Here is an 18,481-nt window from a genome sequence, read left to right as displayed (position 1 = left end):
GAGGTGGGGAAGCGCAGCGACGCAGTATTGAAGTCTAAAACACAATGAAATTGTTAATCAAAATGATTTGTGTGACAATGAATCGTCAATTTAAATTTGTAATCGGGACAGCTCTATTGCCTGTAGTACCGGCTGGAAGCTCCGCCATGCCTGCCGCACGCTGCAGGGAGAACACCAGTTAAGAACATACACAAATCCTTTGTCATTGTGCGGTGACGCCTTGAAATAGAACAGTGGCGTAAAAGAACACCGGGCAGGATGTGAACATGCCCTGGCGTGTACCATTCACAGCCAGTGTGTTATATACCAGTATACTAGTCCTTGCCCTTTCGAACATACCGGTATGTGCTCCGATTTATGTGCCGTTTGGGTTATGGGGTGTGCACAGTGTATGAGGGATTGACTGAGTCTCAGAAGTAATGTTGGAGAACCCAGGCGTATCAGTAATGTCAGTCATCTCCAAATTTGGGCATTGTTTCAGCATGCGGCTCTTACCATGGCGGGAACGCAGGCGCAGTACAGGCGGCGGTATCAGTGATGTCAGTTATCTCCAAATGTGGGCACTGTTTAGTATCAGTGATGTCTGCATGCGTGTACGTATATCAAACAGACATCAGACAGACAGACATTCGGTTGTTTATTTGTAGGATCTGCCAAAAACAGCCAATCTACAAGCTCACAGAGCGTCCGTCGTGTTGCGACCAAAGAGATTTGGTGTAGAGGGGAAAAAAAAGAGTACAGTGTAACTCAGGTTTTTGCTAAGTATAGAGGGTTTAAGTGGTGAACTTTACAGTGGTTATTGTAACACAGTCTACTGTAAATGGAACACACCCACAATTAATGTTATTACCTTCAGCTGTGTTTATGTCTGCTGTGAGATGGGTCTCTATATCTCTTAAAACTGACCCCCATCTCCCCACCCCACCGGTCTATCACCTGTCTCACTGTCACTGTCATGTGTCTGCGAGGGCAGTCCAGCGGCTAATGTACCTACCAAGGTGACCTCGAGGGCGCTGGCGGCCCGGGCTGTTTGTCAGCAGGGAAGACGAGGCGCGTGTCACCGCTGACCTTTAGCGAGGGAGTGTGCGCTAAGAGTGAGACCGAGAGCACTCCGATGCTGCCTTCCCCCATGACAAATAGTGTAGGTCAATGTCCCCCTTGCTCCCCACTCTTTATCCACCTCAGCATGGCAATAAATAAGATGCCCAGCATCATCTGAACACAGAGGCCAAGGGACAGCGTTTCAGAGTGCTCTGGAGAGGGCAGAATGGGAGAGAGGGAATTGATGGAGTGAGAGAGAGAACGAGAATAGACAAAGGGCAGAGCCTGACACTAGTCAGCATCATACTAGTGTCACACAGCCAGGCGACTGGAGATCTGGAGATCTCCTATCGATCTGGTGATATCTAAATTCAATGAACTGTTAACAAACCTACTACGCCTACGGCTTTGGAAACCAGTCCTTTTCCAATAATGTAATAACGGCTCATATTGTTGAAAAGTGTTAAATCATATCAGTATCAATATCATGTCAGTATCAGTATAATGTCAGTATTATGGTCAGTACTCAGTATCATGGTCAGTATCTTGGTACAGTTGTAAGATACTGTACATGACTCGAGTGACCGAGACTGTGAGTCAGCTGGCCGCACACTAGCCGATAATCGGGCTATTTAATTACCCTCCCGACAATCGGGCTGCCACCGACTGAAACGGGCCCGACAATCGGGCATGAACGTCGTCTAGCGTGAGGTCTCACAGATCCACTCGGAGCCCAGCCGAGTGGCTCGGAGGACGATCGGGGGTAGCCCGACTCTTTTCAAACATGTTTGATATTTTCCTGGATCTGTACTGGTCTGGAAGACTGGAAGGGCAGCAGGGGACTGAGAGAAAATAGGTACAGCAGCCGCTGATAGATGCAAGTCTCTGAGCATAGGCCTACATCTGACTGAGTGACAGATCCATCTCTTTTTTTTTCTCTCCACCTCTCCCTCTGCCTCTCACTCACTCACACACACACACACACACACACACACGCGCCCGCACACAGACACACTTTTCATAGCGTCCGTCCGTCCATCAGGTTGTATCATGAATGAATGGGATTTAAATTAAAACTCAACGGCAGCGCATATCAAACAAACAGAAGAAAGACCGCGACCAGCACACATCCCTTGCAAGTAGGTGGGACGTTCGCGAACGAATCGAGTATTTTGAACGGCTCTTTGAAATGAACGATGGGATCCGGTTCGCAGTAGGGAGCCGTTCCTTTCTAATGAACAGTGGTGGGAAAATAGCCTACTGCAATCAATGTGGAAATACTCTGCCACAAGTAGAGGTTTTTGGAATGTTAATATACTTGAGTAAAAGTACAAACGTATTGGTATCATTCAACATTTAATTAATGTAGCCTACAGAGTACCAATAGTAGAAAGTAGGCAGAATGTCCTGTTTCACAGATTTTCCAATGAATAAAATGTAGAAAAATCTTTTGAAAATAGCCGATCTACAAGCTCACAATGCAACAAATGGCAGGTATGTAGGCCTACCTATAATGGCAGAAATAAATGTATATAGGGTTTAAGTTATTTGTAATTATATCAAAATCTACAAAGTAACTAATGAGCCAGTCTTTTGAACGGCTCTTTGAAAGGAACGGATCCCAGAGATCCGGTTCACTTCAAAGAACCATAAATCCCATCTCTAGGAGTCAAAGAAGTACACGCCCATCCTGATCTACAAGCTTACAACGTGGCACGGGACAGACACAGTTTGGTCTTGGAGATCTTGTTCTGGGTGCGCTACACAGTCATACGACTAATCATAAATCAGGCACCATGAGAAGGACGGAGCGGCACTTTAGCGCAGGAGAGGGGATGTCAGAGCTGGATGTACATGAAACGTGTCAAAGTGAACTCATATCGTCAAAATAGGACACAACTTCCATATTGAAGCTTTTTTTTCCGTTGCGTGAGGCGGTGTTGTGTGTTGAGTCAGTGGATAAACGTCATGTGTTTGTATGTGCGTGTGCGTGCGTGCGTGTTGCAAAGCACAGCTCTCAGAACAGCCCCGTGGCATCTTGTATTCATTATATTATGTATTATTGCTGTGTTCGAGCCCGACTCAATCGGGATAGAATCCTGTAGCGTGCGGAGCGCCCGACTGTTCAAAACGGCTAGTCTGAGCCCGTTTAGATTATCTGGTAAAATAATCTGAAAAAATTATCCTGTAGTGTTTAATTCTACCCGATTCAGTCGGGCCCGATTATCGGCTAGTGTATGGCCAGCTTAAGACTGAGAAGTTTCTACATAACCAAGTAAAAGCGGCACTATGTCACTTTTTTGATGAATAAAATGTACATTTGTTCTGTTTGGTAGAGTATGTTAATACTTTAGTCTCCCTGCTCTTCTATTGAGACATTTAGATCATGCCAAAGGTCATGTCTCAATTAGATACAGGATCTGACACAAATTTAGAAAATCCGGGGTAGAAGAGGAAAGTTATAGTGCAGCTTTAAGTATACATCATTATTTTCTCTTAAGGGGTAGCAGGTAAATAGGAGGGTAAGCACACTGTAATTGTACCATTTCCTCCATCTTTTAAGCAACAGTTTCCCTTCTTGCAGGTTACTAAATGCAGTATTAGCCAGGTGCAAAACATCTGTCCACTTAACATGGCTACCGTGTTGAGTAGTTGACAGATGATGATCATTTTGCTGGGGACCCCCTGGAACCCCACTTTGAGAAGCAGTGCTCTAGATCAGTAGTTCTCAAACTTTTTTGTACCACCTTTATACTGATTAACTTAATGTGCAACATTGTTTTCTCTCTCAACAGTAAGCAAACAAACCATCATAAAGTTTAATTGCATAGAAGGTATATGCACATTTCTAAAGTGACAATTTAAGGAATTTATAATACCTCTAAAATGACAAATTAAACATTGGCCAAATTGTCAAATATTAGAGTCAGAAATTGAGAAAATAGCCGATCTACATTGAGCATGTAGATCTGCTATTTTCACGATAGAACCGTGTTATACAAAATGCAATGCCTCATGTCTTAGTGCTCGTCAGGGTGGGGGGGTCCCCAGTTAAAATATGATTACTTTGGGGGTGGCGGCCTGAAAAGGTTGAGGACCACTGCTTTAGATGAATGTGCAGTGAGCAGCTGATAGCATCCGCCTGGCTGCCTTCACGGAGACACTGGTGGGACTGATGGGAGCAGACGTAGCGATGAAGACCTGCAGTGCTGTGCTGCGCTCCTCGGGGAACAACATGACTTGAAAAGCCAATGCTGAATCATTAATCATTAATGTCTCACTTACCATGACAATACAAACATATTGAATAGTGTATGTTATGCAGCCTTCAGAGGACGGGATATCTATAGTGGAGAGGACATGCATAATTAAATAACCACTCTGTATTTGATTCTGATTTCAGATGTTGTGCTAGGGCTCTTGGATTACATATCATGCACAGTGAAACTAATGGAGTTAAACAGCAGCAGCACCACTTAGGATTTTACCCTGTTACCAAACATTGCATCTCTATACACCAGGGGTCTTCAACAGGGGGTCCGGGACCCCCAGGGGGTCCTCAGAGTTACTACAGGGGGCCCTCCAAATCTTTGAGTGATAGATTCTTTTTTCTCCTTTTTTTAATATGTTCCTACTTGAACCCTAGCGTCCATATTCTGGGAACTTTAGCCAAAAATAGCAGATCTACAATCTCACAACGCCTTGCGCTGCGAGGCGTTGTGAGCTTGTAGATCTACTATTTTAGGCAAAGAGGTTTGGTGTAGAGGGGAAAAAGAGCAGACTAAGTACAGAGTGAAAGGTCAAGTTTAGTAAGTAATGACGGTTCATGTGGTTAAATATCTGAAAACACACATTAACATGAATCCAAAATACACTGTTGATTGTGCTGTCAAACGATGAAACTATATGGAATCTATGGGTTGCGGGGGTCCCTGCTTTATCTCTCTCTCAACTAAGGGGTCCTTGGCCTGAAACCGTTGAAGACCCCTGCTATACACACACAGTGAAATCCTCAGTGTTCATTCATTTATCCATTTGTAACTCTGAGAGATCACAGTTCCATTTGGTTACATTTGTACACTCTCAGAGTTAAATAAACACTCAAGATTGCAGCGTTCCACACTTGAACTCGTGGTAGGGCATTCACGAATAGTGATTTTTAGTATTCTAATTATTCGACCTCAAAGTATTCGAATAGTCGAATATTCGACAGGACTGGCCAAACTGTCAAATATTAAGTAAGCAAGAGGCGAACATTGTGAAAATAGCCGATCTACATGCTCACAACGCCTCGCGTTGCGAGGCGTTGTGAACATGTAGATCTGCTATTTTCACAATATTTATCTGCGGAACCGAGTCACATTAAATGTAATACCTACAATCCCAAGTGCTTGTCAGGGTGGGGGTCCCCTGTTCAAATATGTTTATTTTGGGGGTCACGGCCTAAAAAGGTTTGAGAACCCCTGGTATAGAGCATTAACAAATGCATCCACCAGGGGCATTGACAAGTCATTCTTATGACTTCCTATCTAGCCAAGCTTTATAAACTATATATTTTTTAAAGAGAAAACAATTAAAAAAAATACAAATAAGCGAATATTCGACTTCGGTGAACAACGTTGAATAGTGACTTTGATATTCGAATATTCGAATATTTGGTGAATGCCCTAACTCGTGGTGTCTCTCCTTGTCTTCTGTTTTGCCCACTGTGCAGGCTGGAGAAGTCCAGCCAGGTCCGCACTGTGTCCAGCAGCAACCTGTTCTTCAAGGGCAGCCGATTCCGCTACAGGTAAGTGGCGTACGGTACAGGGGCGCCCGCTGGCCTACTGGTCCAGGCGCATACCACATAGACATTGCCACATAGGTATTGATGCCTGATTCCCAACCGGACGACCTTTGCCGCATGTCACTCCCCGTCTCTCTACCCATTTCCTGTCAGTCTACTGTCCTATCCAATAAAGGCATAAAAGCCCAAAAAACAAATCTTTAAAAGTGGCGTACAGTACAGTAACAGTTACAGTTACAGTACAGCACAGCTCTGGTTCTCAAAGTGGGATCTGTCGGGGACCAAACATTGGCTCAGGACCCATTTGTGGGGGTTGCGTACCCATATATATATTTCTTTTCAACATTAATAATGGGTGTGTTCCATTCATGTTAATAAATTAATAATAAAAAAAAAAAAACTTTTAGATCGGCTATTTTCACTAGTTTGAGTTCCGGAGAGACATTATTCTTCTGGGCCTTTGGGAACCCCTGCAGTTATAGCACAGCACAGCATGGTACAGGGGGTGGAGGTTGCAGCTTTAGGGGGACAGGTGGTCCCAGAGGACAAGGCCTCCTGGCCCTCTGTGCCTTGCACCAGGACATACAGTTACAGTACAAACACCTCAGTGTTCATTTCACTTTGAGAATGAAAGACATACACCATAACGTCGTTGTCGGGTGAAAACCCTGTATATCCAAAACCGTTTGTTTTGTATTTATCATTTTTAAAATGATTTAAACTAGTGAAAATAGCCGATCTACACGCAGTGTGCTTGTAGATCTGCTGTTTTCACTACTTTTGTGCGACGGCCTTGTCTGATGAAGCAGGGCTTTACTTCACGGAAAAACGTACAAATTTGAAACTTGGAGATATGAGGTCTTGGCCCGACAGTGACGATAATCTCCATTTATTACATTTAGTGAATTAACATTCAGGACTTTGCTGTGTTCCTTTACGGTTCCACGTGGGTCCAGTTTGACACTCTCAAAGTTAAATGCATTTGCGTATGAAGGATCACAAGAGTGAGCGCAAGGTTTGAAAAGTCACATTGAGCTATTCCATTCATCAATCTACCGGTCTGCCACGAGAGGGTGCCCCCGTATGCTGCAGATACATTTCAGTCGATTCATATTTTAAGTTAGGACAGAAAGTTTGAAAGGAGGACTTACACTTTGATGTAATATTTTCAAATGTACAATGTAGCCATTATGCATATCCAGAGCAACTTACAAAGTGCAAGATGTGGGTAGACTAACATAACAAAATGCGTGCGTGTTTATTAGTGTTGAACTGATCCCAGGTGTTGTCTTTGTGGTTTTATAACAGTGGACGAGTGGCGAAAGAGGTGATGGAACAGAGTGCTAAAATCAAACGAGAACCCCCAGAAATACACAGGTACAGTTGGAAGCAGAATGACACACAGCAATAACATATTAATTTAACTCAGATTGTAAAAAATTGCCTAAAGGGGCAATTATGGATCCATTTGACTGTGAATAGGATTTTACTTTGTAGGATCATTTTCTGATTATTTTTAAAACTATATAATGTAATTATTTATCTCTTGCCTTTTATGACTTCATTGATACTGATTCTTACTGTTTTGATATTTACTCTTTGTTAGGGCAGGCCGATATGACCTTTGCCTCGATTATGATTAATGAACACATTTGTTTTAATTGTGAAAATAATGTAAAGATTATCACTATTTGTGGTACAACACCATTGTACAACAAAGTATAGTGCTGGGCTTAAGTGGTTAATCAGAGTTTTTTCTCTTTTTTTTCTTGTGTGGATTTGATGATAAGAAAATAATATATATATATACAGTATATACTATACACACACACACACACACACACACACACACACACACACACACACACACACACACACACACACACACACACACACTGTAAAAAAGGGAGAGACCTTCCATAAAAAGGGACTACACTCTCCAGGGAATGGCAGGTGCTCATAGCAGGTGCTATGCTCATACAGTAGCACCTGACGAAGCTCATGGTGAAATGCGTCTGGCTAATAAATAAACTTTATGCAGTAAGTTGTCCATCTCTATTCCCTGGAGTGTGCAGTCCCTTCTTATGGAAGCTCTCTCCCTTTTTTACAGTTTATATGCCTGCTGACACTAGACTTGCACCTCCTACTGTTTTTATTTTATTTGCAGGAGTCCCCTTTCTTTAATATATATATATACAGTATATTATTTGTTGTGTATGTGTGTGTGTGTGTGTATATACAGTATATGTATATATATAAAATGTGGTTATAAAATCAGTTATTTGTTATAAATATCACTTTTGATGTATTCTCGATATTCTCTTTGTTGTCTATGTGTGGGTTTGTGTATCTCCCCAGGGCTGGTCTTGTACCCAGCAGAAGTTGTCCGTCCATTACCCATGGTCCACGCCTCAGCAGTGTACCACGAACCCGCCGGAGAGCCGTCCACATATCCATCATGGAGGGTAAGGCCTGAACGTTAGCCCGCTCTGTCAGCAGTCTGTCTGTCACTTTATTGCCCTTGGTCCACATATTCCCTTGGTGTGGGTCAAATCACCCCTGTTAATTCATTAAGACCTTAGGCCGATTCTACAAACGCCTTTTAAGTTAGTCGTTCTCACACTTTCAAGATTTTTCAGAATTGTCAAAAAATAGCAGATGTACAAGCTCCCAGCGTGACACGAAGTGACGTGCTGTGAGCTTGTAAATCTGCTATTTTTAAAAGTACACAGACGCTTCCCCAGTATTTGTCTCTCCCCCAAAAAACATCCCTAAAGGAGATTTGCAGTACCTTTAACTATGCTCTATCAAGATCCAAGAGATGTACTGCACAAGTACTGAGAAAAACATAAGGTTGGGTGATGCTCCATGACACACAATAAAAGTATGACAAAACAGTACACACAATAAAAGCATGACAAAAGCAGTATATACTGTAAAATAAGGTTAAACCCAGAGCAGCAAACAGTACAAGGCAATAATGCACCAGAGGGTGTCTTTCTCATTCAGCAGACTTATAGCCATCTTTGCCCTCATTTAGTATTCCAATTTCTATGAATATTTCAAAGAACAAAGGCGAGCCGAGTGCTTCTGAGAGTTCACTGGGTGATGACTCCAGTCCAGGTGGTGATAAGGTGCTCACAAAGTTGAATCAGGATCATAATGAAGAGGGGTCCCATCGAAACAGGCAAACTTCAAGCCCAATCTAAGCAAGGATTACGTTAACAAGCCTTTAATAGGTTGACAGGGCAGGTGAATATTTATACTGGCCATTGGATCCCCCAGAATTTGTGTAATCCAATGAATGAGCATCCACAGGGAACGTCCGGGCAGAGCACCAAACTCATTGTACCTGCATGCTATCACATTGATTAAAGCATGCAGTGAGTAGTGATTGGTGTTCAACGAGTTGCGTGCCCTGCGTCAAACCTGGATTCAGTGAGTGCAGATCTGAAGACAAGGATTTAGTTGTAAAACAGTAATGCTTTTGAGATATACAAACAGGATGTTCATGGGTAAACTTCAAAAGGATTTTAACCAAACAAAAAACCAAACAATGCCTGCTGGGTGCCTGTATCGTTGTTTATCTACAGTTCTGAGTTTCAAGTGATTTAGAGATTCACTAGTCCTACTGTATGTGGGAGAATTCCTTTCCCCTTCTTCAAATAACACGCATGCACGTACACACACACACACACACACACACACACACACACACACACACACACACACACACACACACACACACACACACACACACACACACACACACACACACACTGTAACGAGAGCCATTTGGCCCAAATCAAGCTTGCTGCGCTGGAGGGACATGTTGCAGGTGTGTGCGTCAGTCAGCCTGCTCTATTTCAGCTCCAGCCAGGGCCCAGAACTGTGTGTGTGTGTTTAGTGCATTTGTGTATACAGTATGTGGAGGGGCGGGGGAGACATTGACAATACGAGGACAGATGAAGGCAGTCGGTAAGCCCACCTGCTGGCTTCCGGCATTGGGTTCAGCACTCAGAACAGGTGGCCTGGCTGCCTCTGCTTGTGAGGCTAACCTTGCAGGCTGACATGTACCCGCAGGGTTCTGGGTGAACTGGAGCGTTAGCCCTGCTGGCCCGCTGCTACCTGTCCTTGTCCACAGCTGAGCCCCTGGCTTCAGTATTCAGTATCAGTATTTAACTGTTCAAACACCTAGGCAACCATAAGTATTCACTCTGTGGTGGCCATAGTGAGTTCGGTGAGAAGGGTTCAGCTTCTGTATGTTCAGGAGAGGTATGCAAAGTGCCCACACCCACTGTGTGCTGACTGGGTGTCTTGCAAGGGTATTAATACTCCGTCTGAAAATAGCCAGGGTCTTCCTCTCCATGTATGTCACTGACCAGGGTGGGGCTCCAGCAAGCCGAGCCAATGCCGGCCGTACCAGCGCTGCCGACAGAAAGTCGTAGTTTGACCTCTCACTTGCCTCCTCGCGAGCCCGTAACTGAGCCAGACCCCCATCGGCCTAAAGCGCAGCGCAGAGCTAGACCACGGCTGGGGCTCCGGGGACAGGGACCATAAGGAACGGGATAAACACGTGCATGCTTTAGAGGGCCGGAGAAGCAGCCGAGACCAAACCGCAGCCATGGTCAAGTGTCTGATCCGCATCACCACCCGGGTGAACGTGCACCTGCGCATGATCAACCACTGCTACCGGGATGTGAAGGTCCGCGTGCTCAGCCTGGGTCCCCGCATGCTGGGCAAGGCCCTGGGTGTCCTGCCCCTCTACCCAGCCCTGACGGGGGCAGAGGACTCTCTGTCCAGCGCCTCCCCTGGGTCATGCACGCCTGCTCCTGGTACTCCCCTGCCATACGCTAAGCCCAGCACACCATCAGGTAAACTAAAATCACCAGGCCAGGTCCAGGGCTGTTTTGTTTTACATGGCGGTGTCACTCATTCTGATGATGTTGTGTTGATCACCATCCCCCATACAACCTTTTAAATGGCATGCTTCATTCTGAGGTAATGGCGAGGTTTTTTTTGTGCTGGCTCTTTTTGTTGCAATGTCAACACTTGTATCTTGTTGACTCAGACTGGGGGTGTATTTCTATAGCTGCTATATCTGTCTCTGAAAATTGAGAGGTCAGATCAGTGACGTTTGATTTCATATTTATAGACGTACAAAGTTTATGGCCTTCTTGTTAAATAATGTCATACTTTTTGGACTTGGACTTTGGAGTCTGTAATTTCAACTCACAAAGGCTTCATAGAGCATGCTTAATATCAAATGGAACTTGTCCGTTCTGCTCAGTATGGCATAGGAAGAAAACACTGATCATACATGAACACAGACACATGTAAAGTACCCTCGTCTTGAGTCTGATTTGACAGAATATTTGGGTCAGCACTGGCTTAGATGCACTCTAATATCCCCCACCTTACTTTCCCTGGGTTTTTATAGTGTCAAGTTTTACGATATGCCTTCTCATCAAAAACTAAATGTTAATCTCTCCCTTTGGATTGAAGGTGTAATACATTTCAGGAATGTGATACAGTCAGCAGAAGCTTAAGGACGATTCACCTACAGTGACGTCCGCACTGTACTGTGGCTCTCACATACTGTACTAATGTTAACCCCACAAAGAGCATGTCAATACCAAAACAAAATAAGACAATGTGGATTGTTGGTCACTTTAAATATCCATAAGCAGTGAATATTGTGATTTTTGAATATCTGAAATTTGATATTCTATTTAGATTTTGTGGCGCAATTCATTATGACCACCCCCTCCTCTCTATTTTAAAATGATTGCACTGTACATCATGCACAGAGATTAAATTAGGAATTGGCCTGCTGATTCTGAAGATGTTTATTGCACCCTGTGAGACTCTTTGAAGTTTGTGGTGCTACATTTGTGGCTATCCTGAGTTCAGACAAGTGCTCATCTGACACCACACGTACCAAAAGGCCCTGACACACCAGTCTGTCTTTCAAGAACTAATGGCAACTACTCAAGCGGCGAGTGATCAGATCGCTTTGCAGAAACTAACACTGACTAAAGACGACTGATCAGATTGCTTTCCGTAGCCTCGTATCCAGTAAAAGTTGTGATGGAACACCGCAAAAACTGTGGCCGATTGTCAGCCACAGACACTCCAAGATGGCCTTTTGGCCGAAGTTGGCTTGGTGTTCCAGGGGCCTTTCATGCACCCTTTTTTTTTTTGATTGAAGAATTTATTAGAAGTTTGCAATAGAAAAAAAGTACAGTTTCATGACAGTACAAATCACTGGTACAAGGTCAACTAAAAGGAGATCCTAGAAAGCCGAGGCTTATTTCCACAGGAACCACACTTTAAGTATCTCATATAACAATATTGACAACATATAACAACACACTTTAAGTATCTCATATCTAATATAACAATATTGAGCAGTTATATCCAGTATCCTGAACTTCCCCAAATACTGTAGTACTACGGTTGAATGGGAAGCTTGAAGGCCATTCTTCCAAAACAGTTGGTGTCAATGTGATCTATGCTGACAGTAGCACCACATTAGCATTCTGCACATTGACAACATCTGCCTGTCTCCTGTCTTTCCCTGGGGGAAAACATGATCACGTTTCTGCTTTCAAGCCGGAGTCTGTTTGTCTGCTGCCAGTAACAGAGCTCTTCTGGATGTATAGCAGGAGATACAGTACCTACATTTCTACTGTAAACACACCACACCAACAGACAGTGTAATGCATCTTTTAGAGGCCAACTGCTGTGCCTGTAAATACCAGACCTTCAACTAAAGACCTTCCAATTTCCAGGTGGCCTCTCTCTACCACTCACTATCGATTTAATTTTTATATACAGTATGTCTCTGCTACCCCCCTCCCCAAACACATGGCACTCGCACGCACGCACACACACACAGCTTTTTTTGTTTGATCCTTTTGACAGATAATTATGTACCATTTATGTTCATGTGTATGCATTTGTGTCAATAAAGATGTAATGGCTTCCCACTAATCAATCAACGTAAGATACCTACTACAGTATACAAGTATAACACCACCAGACTAACATATAGATTAACAGCGTAGAAAGAGCTTATAAACAATACACTAATAATATTTTAAAGCCATTTCAAAGCATCTGTAGGACTGTTTCCAACACTGTACTATACTGTATGTAATCATTCTCTCATCCCACCCACCTTTCCCTTTCCTCTTACCTCTCTCCATCCCGGGGGTCGCCACCAAGGACTGGAATCGCTGCGTGATAGCGCCCACTCTACGCCGGTGCGCTCTGTGTCTCACGGAGATTGCTTCATGCCACGCTCGCGGAGCCAGATGGCGGACAGCGGCGAGGCGGTCATCTCCGACGAAAACTACAGCCCCTCCGACAGCGTCCTGCCTACACCCGTCGCCGAGCACAGCATGGAGCTGGCTGTGTCGCGCCAGGTCAACGGCACACCTTGCAGCATCGAGGAGGAGAAGGAATCGGAGGCCGGCACTCCCTCGGCCGCCACCGGCGACATGGACGGCATAGCGGCCATGGGGGGTGAATCGGCACTCAGTGAGGTGGAACAGGTGAACAAGTTTGTCTTAAGTGTCCTCCGTCTGCTCCTCGTCACCATTGGACTCCTCTTTGTCTTGCTCCTCCTCCTCATCGTCCTCACCGAATCAGACATTGACGTGTCATTTTTACGTGACATCCGCCAGACCCCCGAGTTTGAGCAGTTCCATTTCGAATACTTTTGTCCCCTCAGGCGGTGGTTTGCCTGCAAGCTCCGCTGGGCGGGCAGTTTGCTTATTAAGGAGTCAGAGTGAGAGTCGTACGACCCCGTTCAGGGGGGTTCTCGACAAGACAATTAGGACTCCGGAGTGATGGAGGGCAGCTGTGTCCCAACCATGAACCCTGCTTCTCTCATCAGCACCAAGACACCTTGGACCACTCCTGGTAACAACAGGTTCAGGAGCTCTGCTTTTTTCCTCCCCGCCTTTTTTTGAGTTAAACTCCCAGACCCCCTGCCCTACACTCCCTTTTCGTTCGTGTCGATTTGTTTTCTACAAAGCCAGAAGACATTTTTATTTTTTATTTTCAGGTCATTTCAGGTATTTTATTTTTTCAAATAAGAGAAACGAAAAAATATAAAACTGAAATCAAAGAACTGAAGTATTTTAAGCAGTTCCTTTTGAGGAACGGGTTGTTTTGTTGCAACGAATGAACGTTGCCTTCATTTGTTATTTATTTATTTTTGAACATGTATTTGCGTAAAACAAAGGAATGTGATGAATGGTGATGAATCTGGAAAGTTGTTCGTTAAAATGAAGACGGAAGTCAGGTATGTTGGGCATGATGAAGTTGTAAATGGTATGTGAAGCAACATAGGCATATATCTATCTGTTGAGGTGAACTCTCTCCCCATCAGAATTTAACTAGGCAGTCAACTAAAGCAGATTTGAACACCTAAAACCCATAACGATCGTTTCGGGCAACGCAAAAGTTTAGGGTAGATTACTGTCAGTGAGCACAGAATTACCAAATGCCTTTTTGAGGAAAATGTTGACGACTGAAGACAATTTTGGATTTTGTGGATTGTTTTTAAATTATGTCAATTATGATTTAGTATAAATACAATGGTATACAATGTAGCTGTGAAGTTGAAAATTAGCTTTTCTAAAGTTTTTCTAAAGGATACAGTTAAATAAATCAGCAATGATCACGTGATGTGACTCAATAGTGTCAGATATGGTTAGAGAAGTTCTCATGATCATTAAAACCCACTGGCACCAATAGATAATAGTCCACAGTAGATGTGCAATGCTCATATGGATTTAATAGTTTGGTGGTTTTGAATGTGTTCATTTGTTCAGTTATTCTGTTATTAAATCAAACTAAATTTGATTTACTTTTTTAATTAAGTTTGAATTTAATGAAACTGAACTATTTCTTTGTATGAAGAATTCATGATTTATTTTTTTGTCACATCAAACTTGCTCCTAGTTGTATGTATCATAATACAATTATTATCAGATTAAGAGTAATGAGGTACTTTTTGTACAAATTAGTTTGTTTCCTAATATATATTGACAGGTTTTCCATGTATATTTTAACAGAACTGAAATGTTATTTTGTTATTGAAGATTAAATTATACCTTTTTTAGCGCCGTGTTTCAAGTGAGGTCAAAAGCATTTATGGAGTTATGGAAGGGGGGGGGGGGCTGAAAAGAATAAAAGGAAAAGGGAAAGAACAAGCAGAAAACAAAACAAGGCTTTTATCCACTCTACACTGACCACACCTCTCACTCCACCAGCAACAAAGCAGCTGTCACTGTATGGACTTTAGACAATAGACATCATGACAGCTTCAAAATACTCGTCTGGAGATTCAGTTACTGTACCACAAATACAAAATACATTTTTTTTTGCATTTTCACTATTCAAAAGCTGACCATATCACATACTTCTTCTTCTTTAGATTGAAAGGCCTCTGTAAAGATTTCTATGCCTCTTCTATGGCTCTAGGGAGCAATAATTGTGTCATGGCTGCTGGATTCTGGGTGAAATGTGTGTTTTGTACTGTGTGACTACCTCCTGTACCGAGTGCAGGTGCAAGTGAGTGTCTGCATGTAGGAAATCGAGATGATGTTAATGTAAGTTGAGACAGAAGAGTATCTCTTCTGTTTCTGCAAAAGTGGAGTGAAATAAAATGAAAGGGAGAAATTGAAAGAGAAATGAAGTGAAAAGAAAGAGAAGAAAAATGAGTCGTATCAGGGTGATCAGTTTTGGAATGTCCTGGTAGGGATACCAGGAGCACTTGATGACATGTCACTCAATAGGGCTGTACAGGGTTGCCTGATTTGGCCTGCTATTTAACACCTAAACACCCCCTCCCCCACCACCCACAAATACAGCTGCCCTACTGGACACCAGCGCGAGCTACCTTACTACCATGTAACCAGAGCATGTCAGTCCTGGCTTTGACCACAGAACAGTATGCACGTTGGTGTTGTGGCTGGGTCCACTCCCACAGCTTCTCCTCCTTTACTAGTCTTGGTTATCTGTGGTGGAGGGAGCAGTACTCATACTTATGGCACAATGGTCAAGGGAAAACCACATTGTAGGCATGGCATGGGAAACTAGAATGTTAAATGCCAAGTATGAATTTTTTATTTTATTTTTTCTAATCAGCAGATGAAAGGTGAAATGCCATTTCCCCTAAGTTAAGTGAGAAGCGTTGACAAAAAGGCTCTCATTTGGAAGATGTATTTTATTTTTTACTTCATAGGCCTATTTATTACCTCTCTACTGATGTATACAGTAATAGAAAGGTCACCAAGTCCAGCCAGGCAGTTGTCAGCAGGCCATCGTCAAAGGTTGGTCTAGAGTGTTTTTCATACTGCACATCTATCAGCATTATGTAGCTGCAGTCGTCTATCTGAACATGCAACAAATAAGGCAGCGTTATTCAATGAGCAATAATCAGTGAAACTGTAAGAGCAAATAGAAATGAGTACAAATTTGTATATGAATGGACAATGTTTCATGAATTTTCTTTTTTAATTCAACAAAACCAACAACTTAGCAAATGTGTTTGGCATGCTATCTACAATGATAATGTGAGGAAAGTTACATATACATTCAGTACCAACATTTTCTATAATCCATGTATTTGTACTTGTTTGGATGGTCGCTTTCTGCTTCAATAGAACTGATAGATTGTTCCCCATGCCTGGATCCTATTTTTGCAACTTGCTAAAGAGGCAAATATAAAGGAATGGAGAAAGAAAGACAAAGCTTCCTCACCAACTATACTTTGGTCTACATCACCCTTTAATTTCACAGGCAACAAGGGAAACACTGTTTGCCTGACAGCTTTGACCTCCTGTGAAGATGTGTCAATGTTACCTGGTTTCTGAAATTGTTTCAATTGTATATCGGACAGCAGAAAACCTCTGGCTATAATATAGCACTTGTCTTAATTTGTCTGTACAGGTATGTTGCTTGTGCAAATCTGTCTATGTACTTACATTGCAGGTGTTGATGTCATGTTTACATTATTATTATATATTTTTTTGTCTTATGGGATTTGGCTATAGAATTATAGCTAGCTGTGTGGGCTTTTGCTGGGAGGTTGTGAATGCCAGCCATTGTTTACAATTCAGAAACAGCTGGTCAGTGGCCAGAAGATGGCAACAAATTAGGGTGTTCATAGGAAGGCAAAACATGGCTCTGACTCAACTGTCTGTTGTTGTGATTGATATGCTGTTACATTTAAGTAATCATCAGAACAATAATTTATGTATAAAAAGATCCCGCCTCAAATCATTATACATTTCAAAATGTACATTAACCCATTTAGAACGGGTACACATTTTGTGTATCATTATTTTATGCTTTAACTATTGAAAAATAGCAGATATACAAGCTCACAGCGTGGCACCGAGTGCCGCGCTGCAAGCTTGTAGATCTGTTATTTCTGAAAAAACGTGAAAATTAGAGTTTTGATCCGATTCTATAAGTGTCTTTTGAATCCTAAGATTTTTTGAAAAACCTATGTTTCTATATCAACAATCTGGCTGGCCATCGCCAAAGAAAAGGTCCTATTCACTTAACTGGAGCTCAGTTAGTCTGTTCTTGAGAGCCTACTATGTCAGTGGTTCTCAAACCTTTTCATGTGAAGGACCCCCAAAATGATATATATTTGGCCACGGAGCCCCATCTCAAAATATCTAGTTCCAGGGACCACCCAGAAGCAAAATTTGAGTTACAAACGTTCACTTTGAAAATAGATATATTCAAACATTTGCAGAATTTTGCACACATTTTCACGACTTTTTCAAAAATAGCAGATCTACAAGCTTGCAGTGAGCTTGTATATCTGCTATTTTTCACTGGTTAAAGCATTCAATAATTCTAGGCCTAAACCAGGACATGAATCCAATAGACTGCATCTCTGTAACACCATAAGAATTTCCCCTCCCAAGGATGGTTTATGATACTCATGTGATGGAAAGGAACAACCCGATAAAATGGTAGACTGGATACAAGATGAGATTTGAATACATTATTAGAATCATTAGGAATGGTGGGAGTAATTCATATAAAGCATAGAGGTGCTAGTTAACTTGAGGGGTTGATTAAATCAGTCATCACAAGACCAACACTATGAAATGCTTCTGCCCCTTCAGCCAGATCACCAGTAAACAGACAGACCTTCCCACAGCCATGCATATACATGCAAATACATGTTATGCATATCAGTGTCTGTGGGTTTCTTATGTACTCTGCATCTTTCTACCTTGGGCTTGGAAGTTGCTGTTTATTTACGTAATATAAATATATATATAAATAAGTATATATAAAAATCCATGTGCCAAATCCAGTTCTTGTTCAGTCTGACCCATTCCAAACCCACCGTTTGTTCTGTAGAAAACCTCCTGTACAAGTCAGTATAAAATATTGTTTCTCTCCGATAGTCCCTTGTAACTGGTGCCATTAAAAACTATTCAAACTTGAAATAAACATTGAATAAAAATTGGACATGGCTTCCTGTGGTAGTGTTCAACATAAAGCATTTTGTGCTGTATAATCACAATCACATACTACAATACTGTCATCTAGTGGGAAACACTTGTCATTGCATGATTTAACATAACTATTATACATTAAATTCATTTT

At 42.5% G+C, this 18,481-nt stretch overlaps 1 protein-coding gene across 1 annotated transcript in view; it reads left to right on the top strand.

Moving 5' to 3' along the window:
• Positions 1–13,626, top strand: part of frmd5a (FERM domain containing 5a) — a gene marked incomplete at both ends in the record, with an annotated part of 98,937 nt that extends 85,311 nt beyond the window's left edge. Inside the window, 4 exons of the mRNA XM_080736793.1 lie at positions 5,756–5,830; positions 7,136–7,204; positions 8,186–8,292; positions 13,058–13,626. Of these exons, the coding sequence (XP_080592919.1) occupies positions 5,756–5,830; positions 7,136–7,204; positions 8,186–8,292; positions 13,058–13,626 (820 nt within the window). The remainder of the gene's footprint in view (positions 1–5,755; positions 5,831–7,135; positions 7,205–8,185; positions 8,293–13,057) is intronic.
• Positions 13,627–18,481: the final 4,855 nt, after the last annotated feature.

This window comes from Nannobrachium achirus (assembly GCF_963921795.1).
Source record: "Nannobrachium achirus genome assembly, chromosome: 11".
NCBI classification, from domain to species: domain Eukaryota; kingdom Metazoa; phylum Chordata; class Actinopteri; order Myctophiformes; family Myctophidae; genus Nannobrachium; species Nannobrachium achirus.
This window is presented reverse-complemented; position numbering and strand designations above follow the sequence as displayed.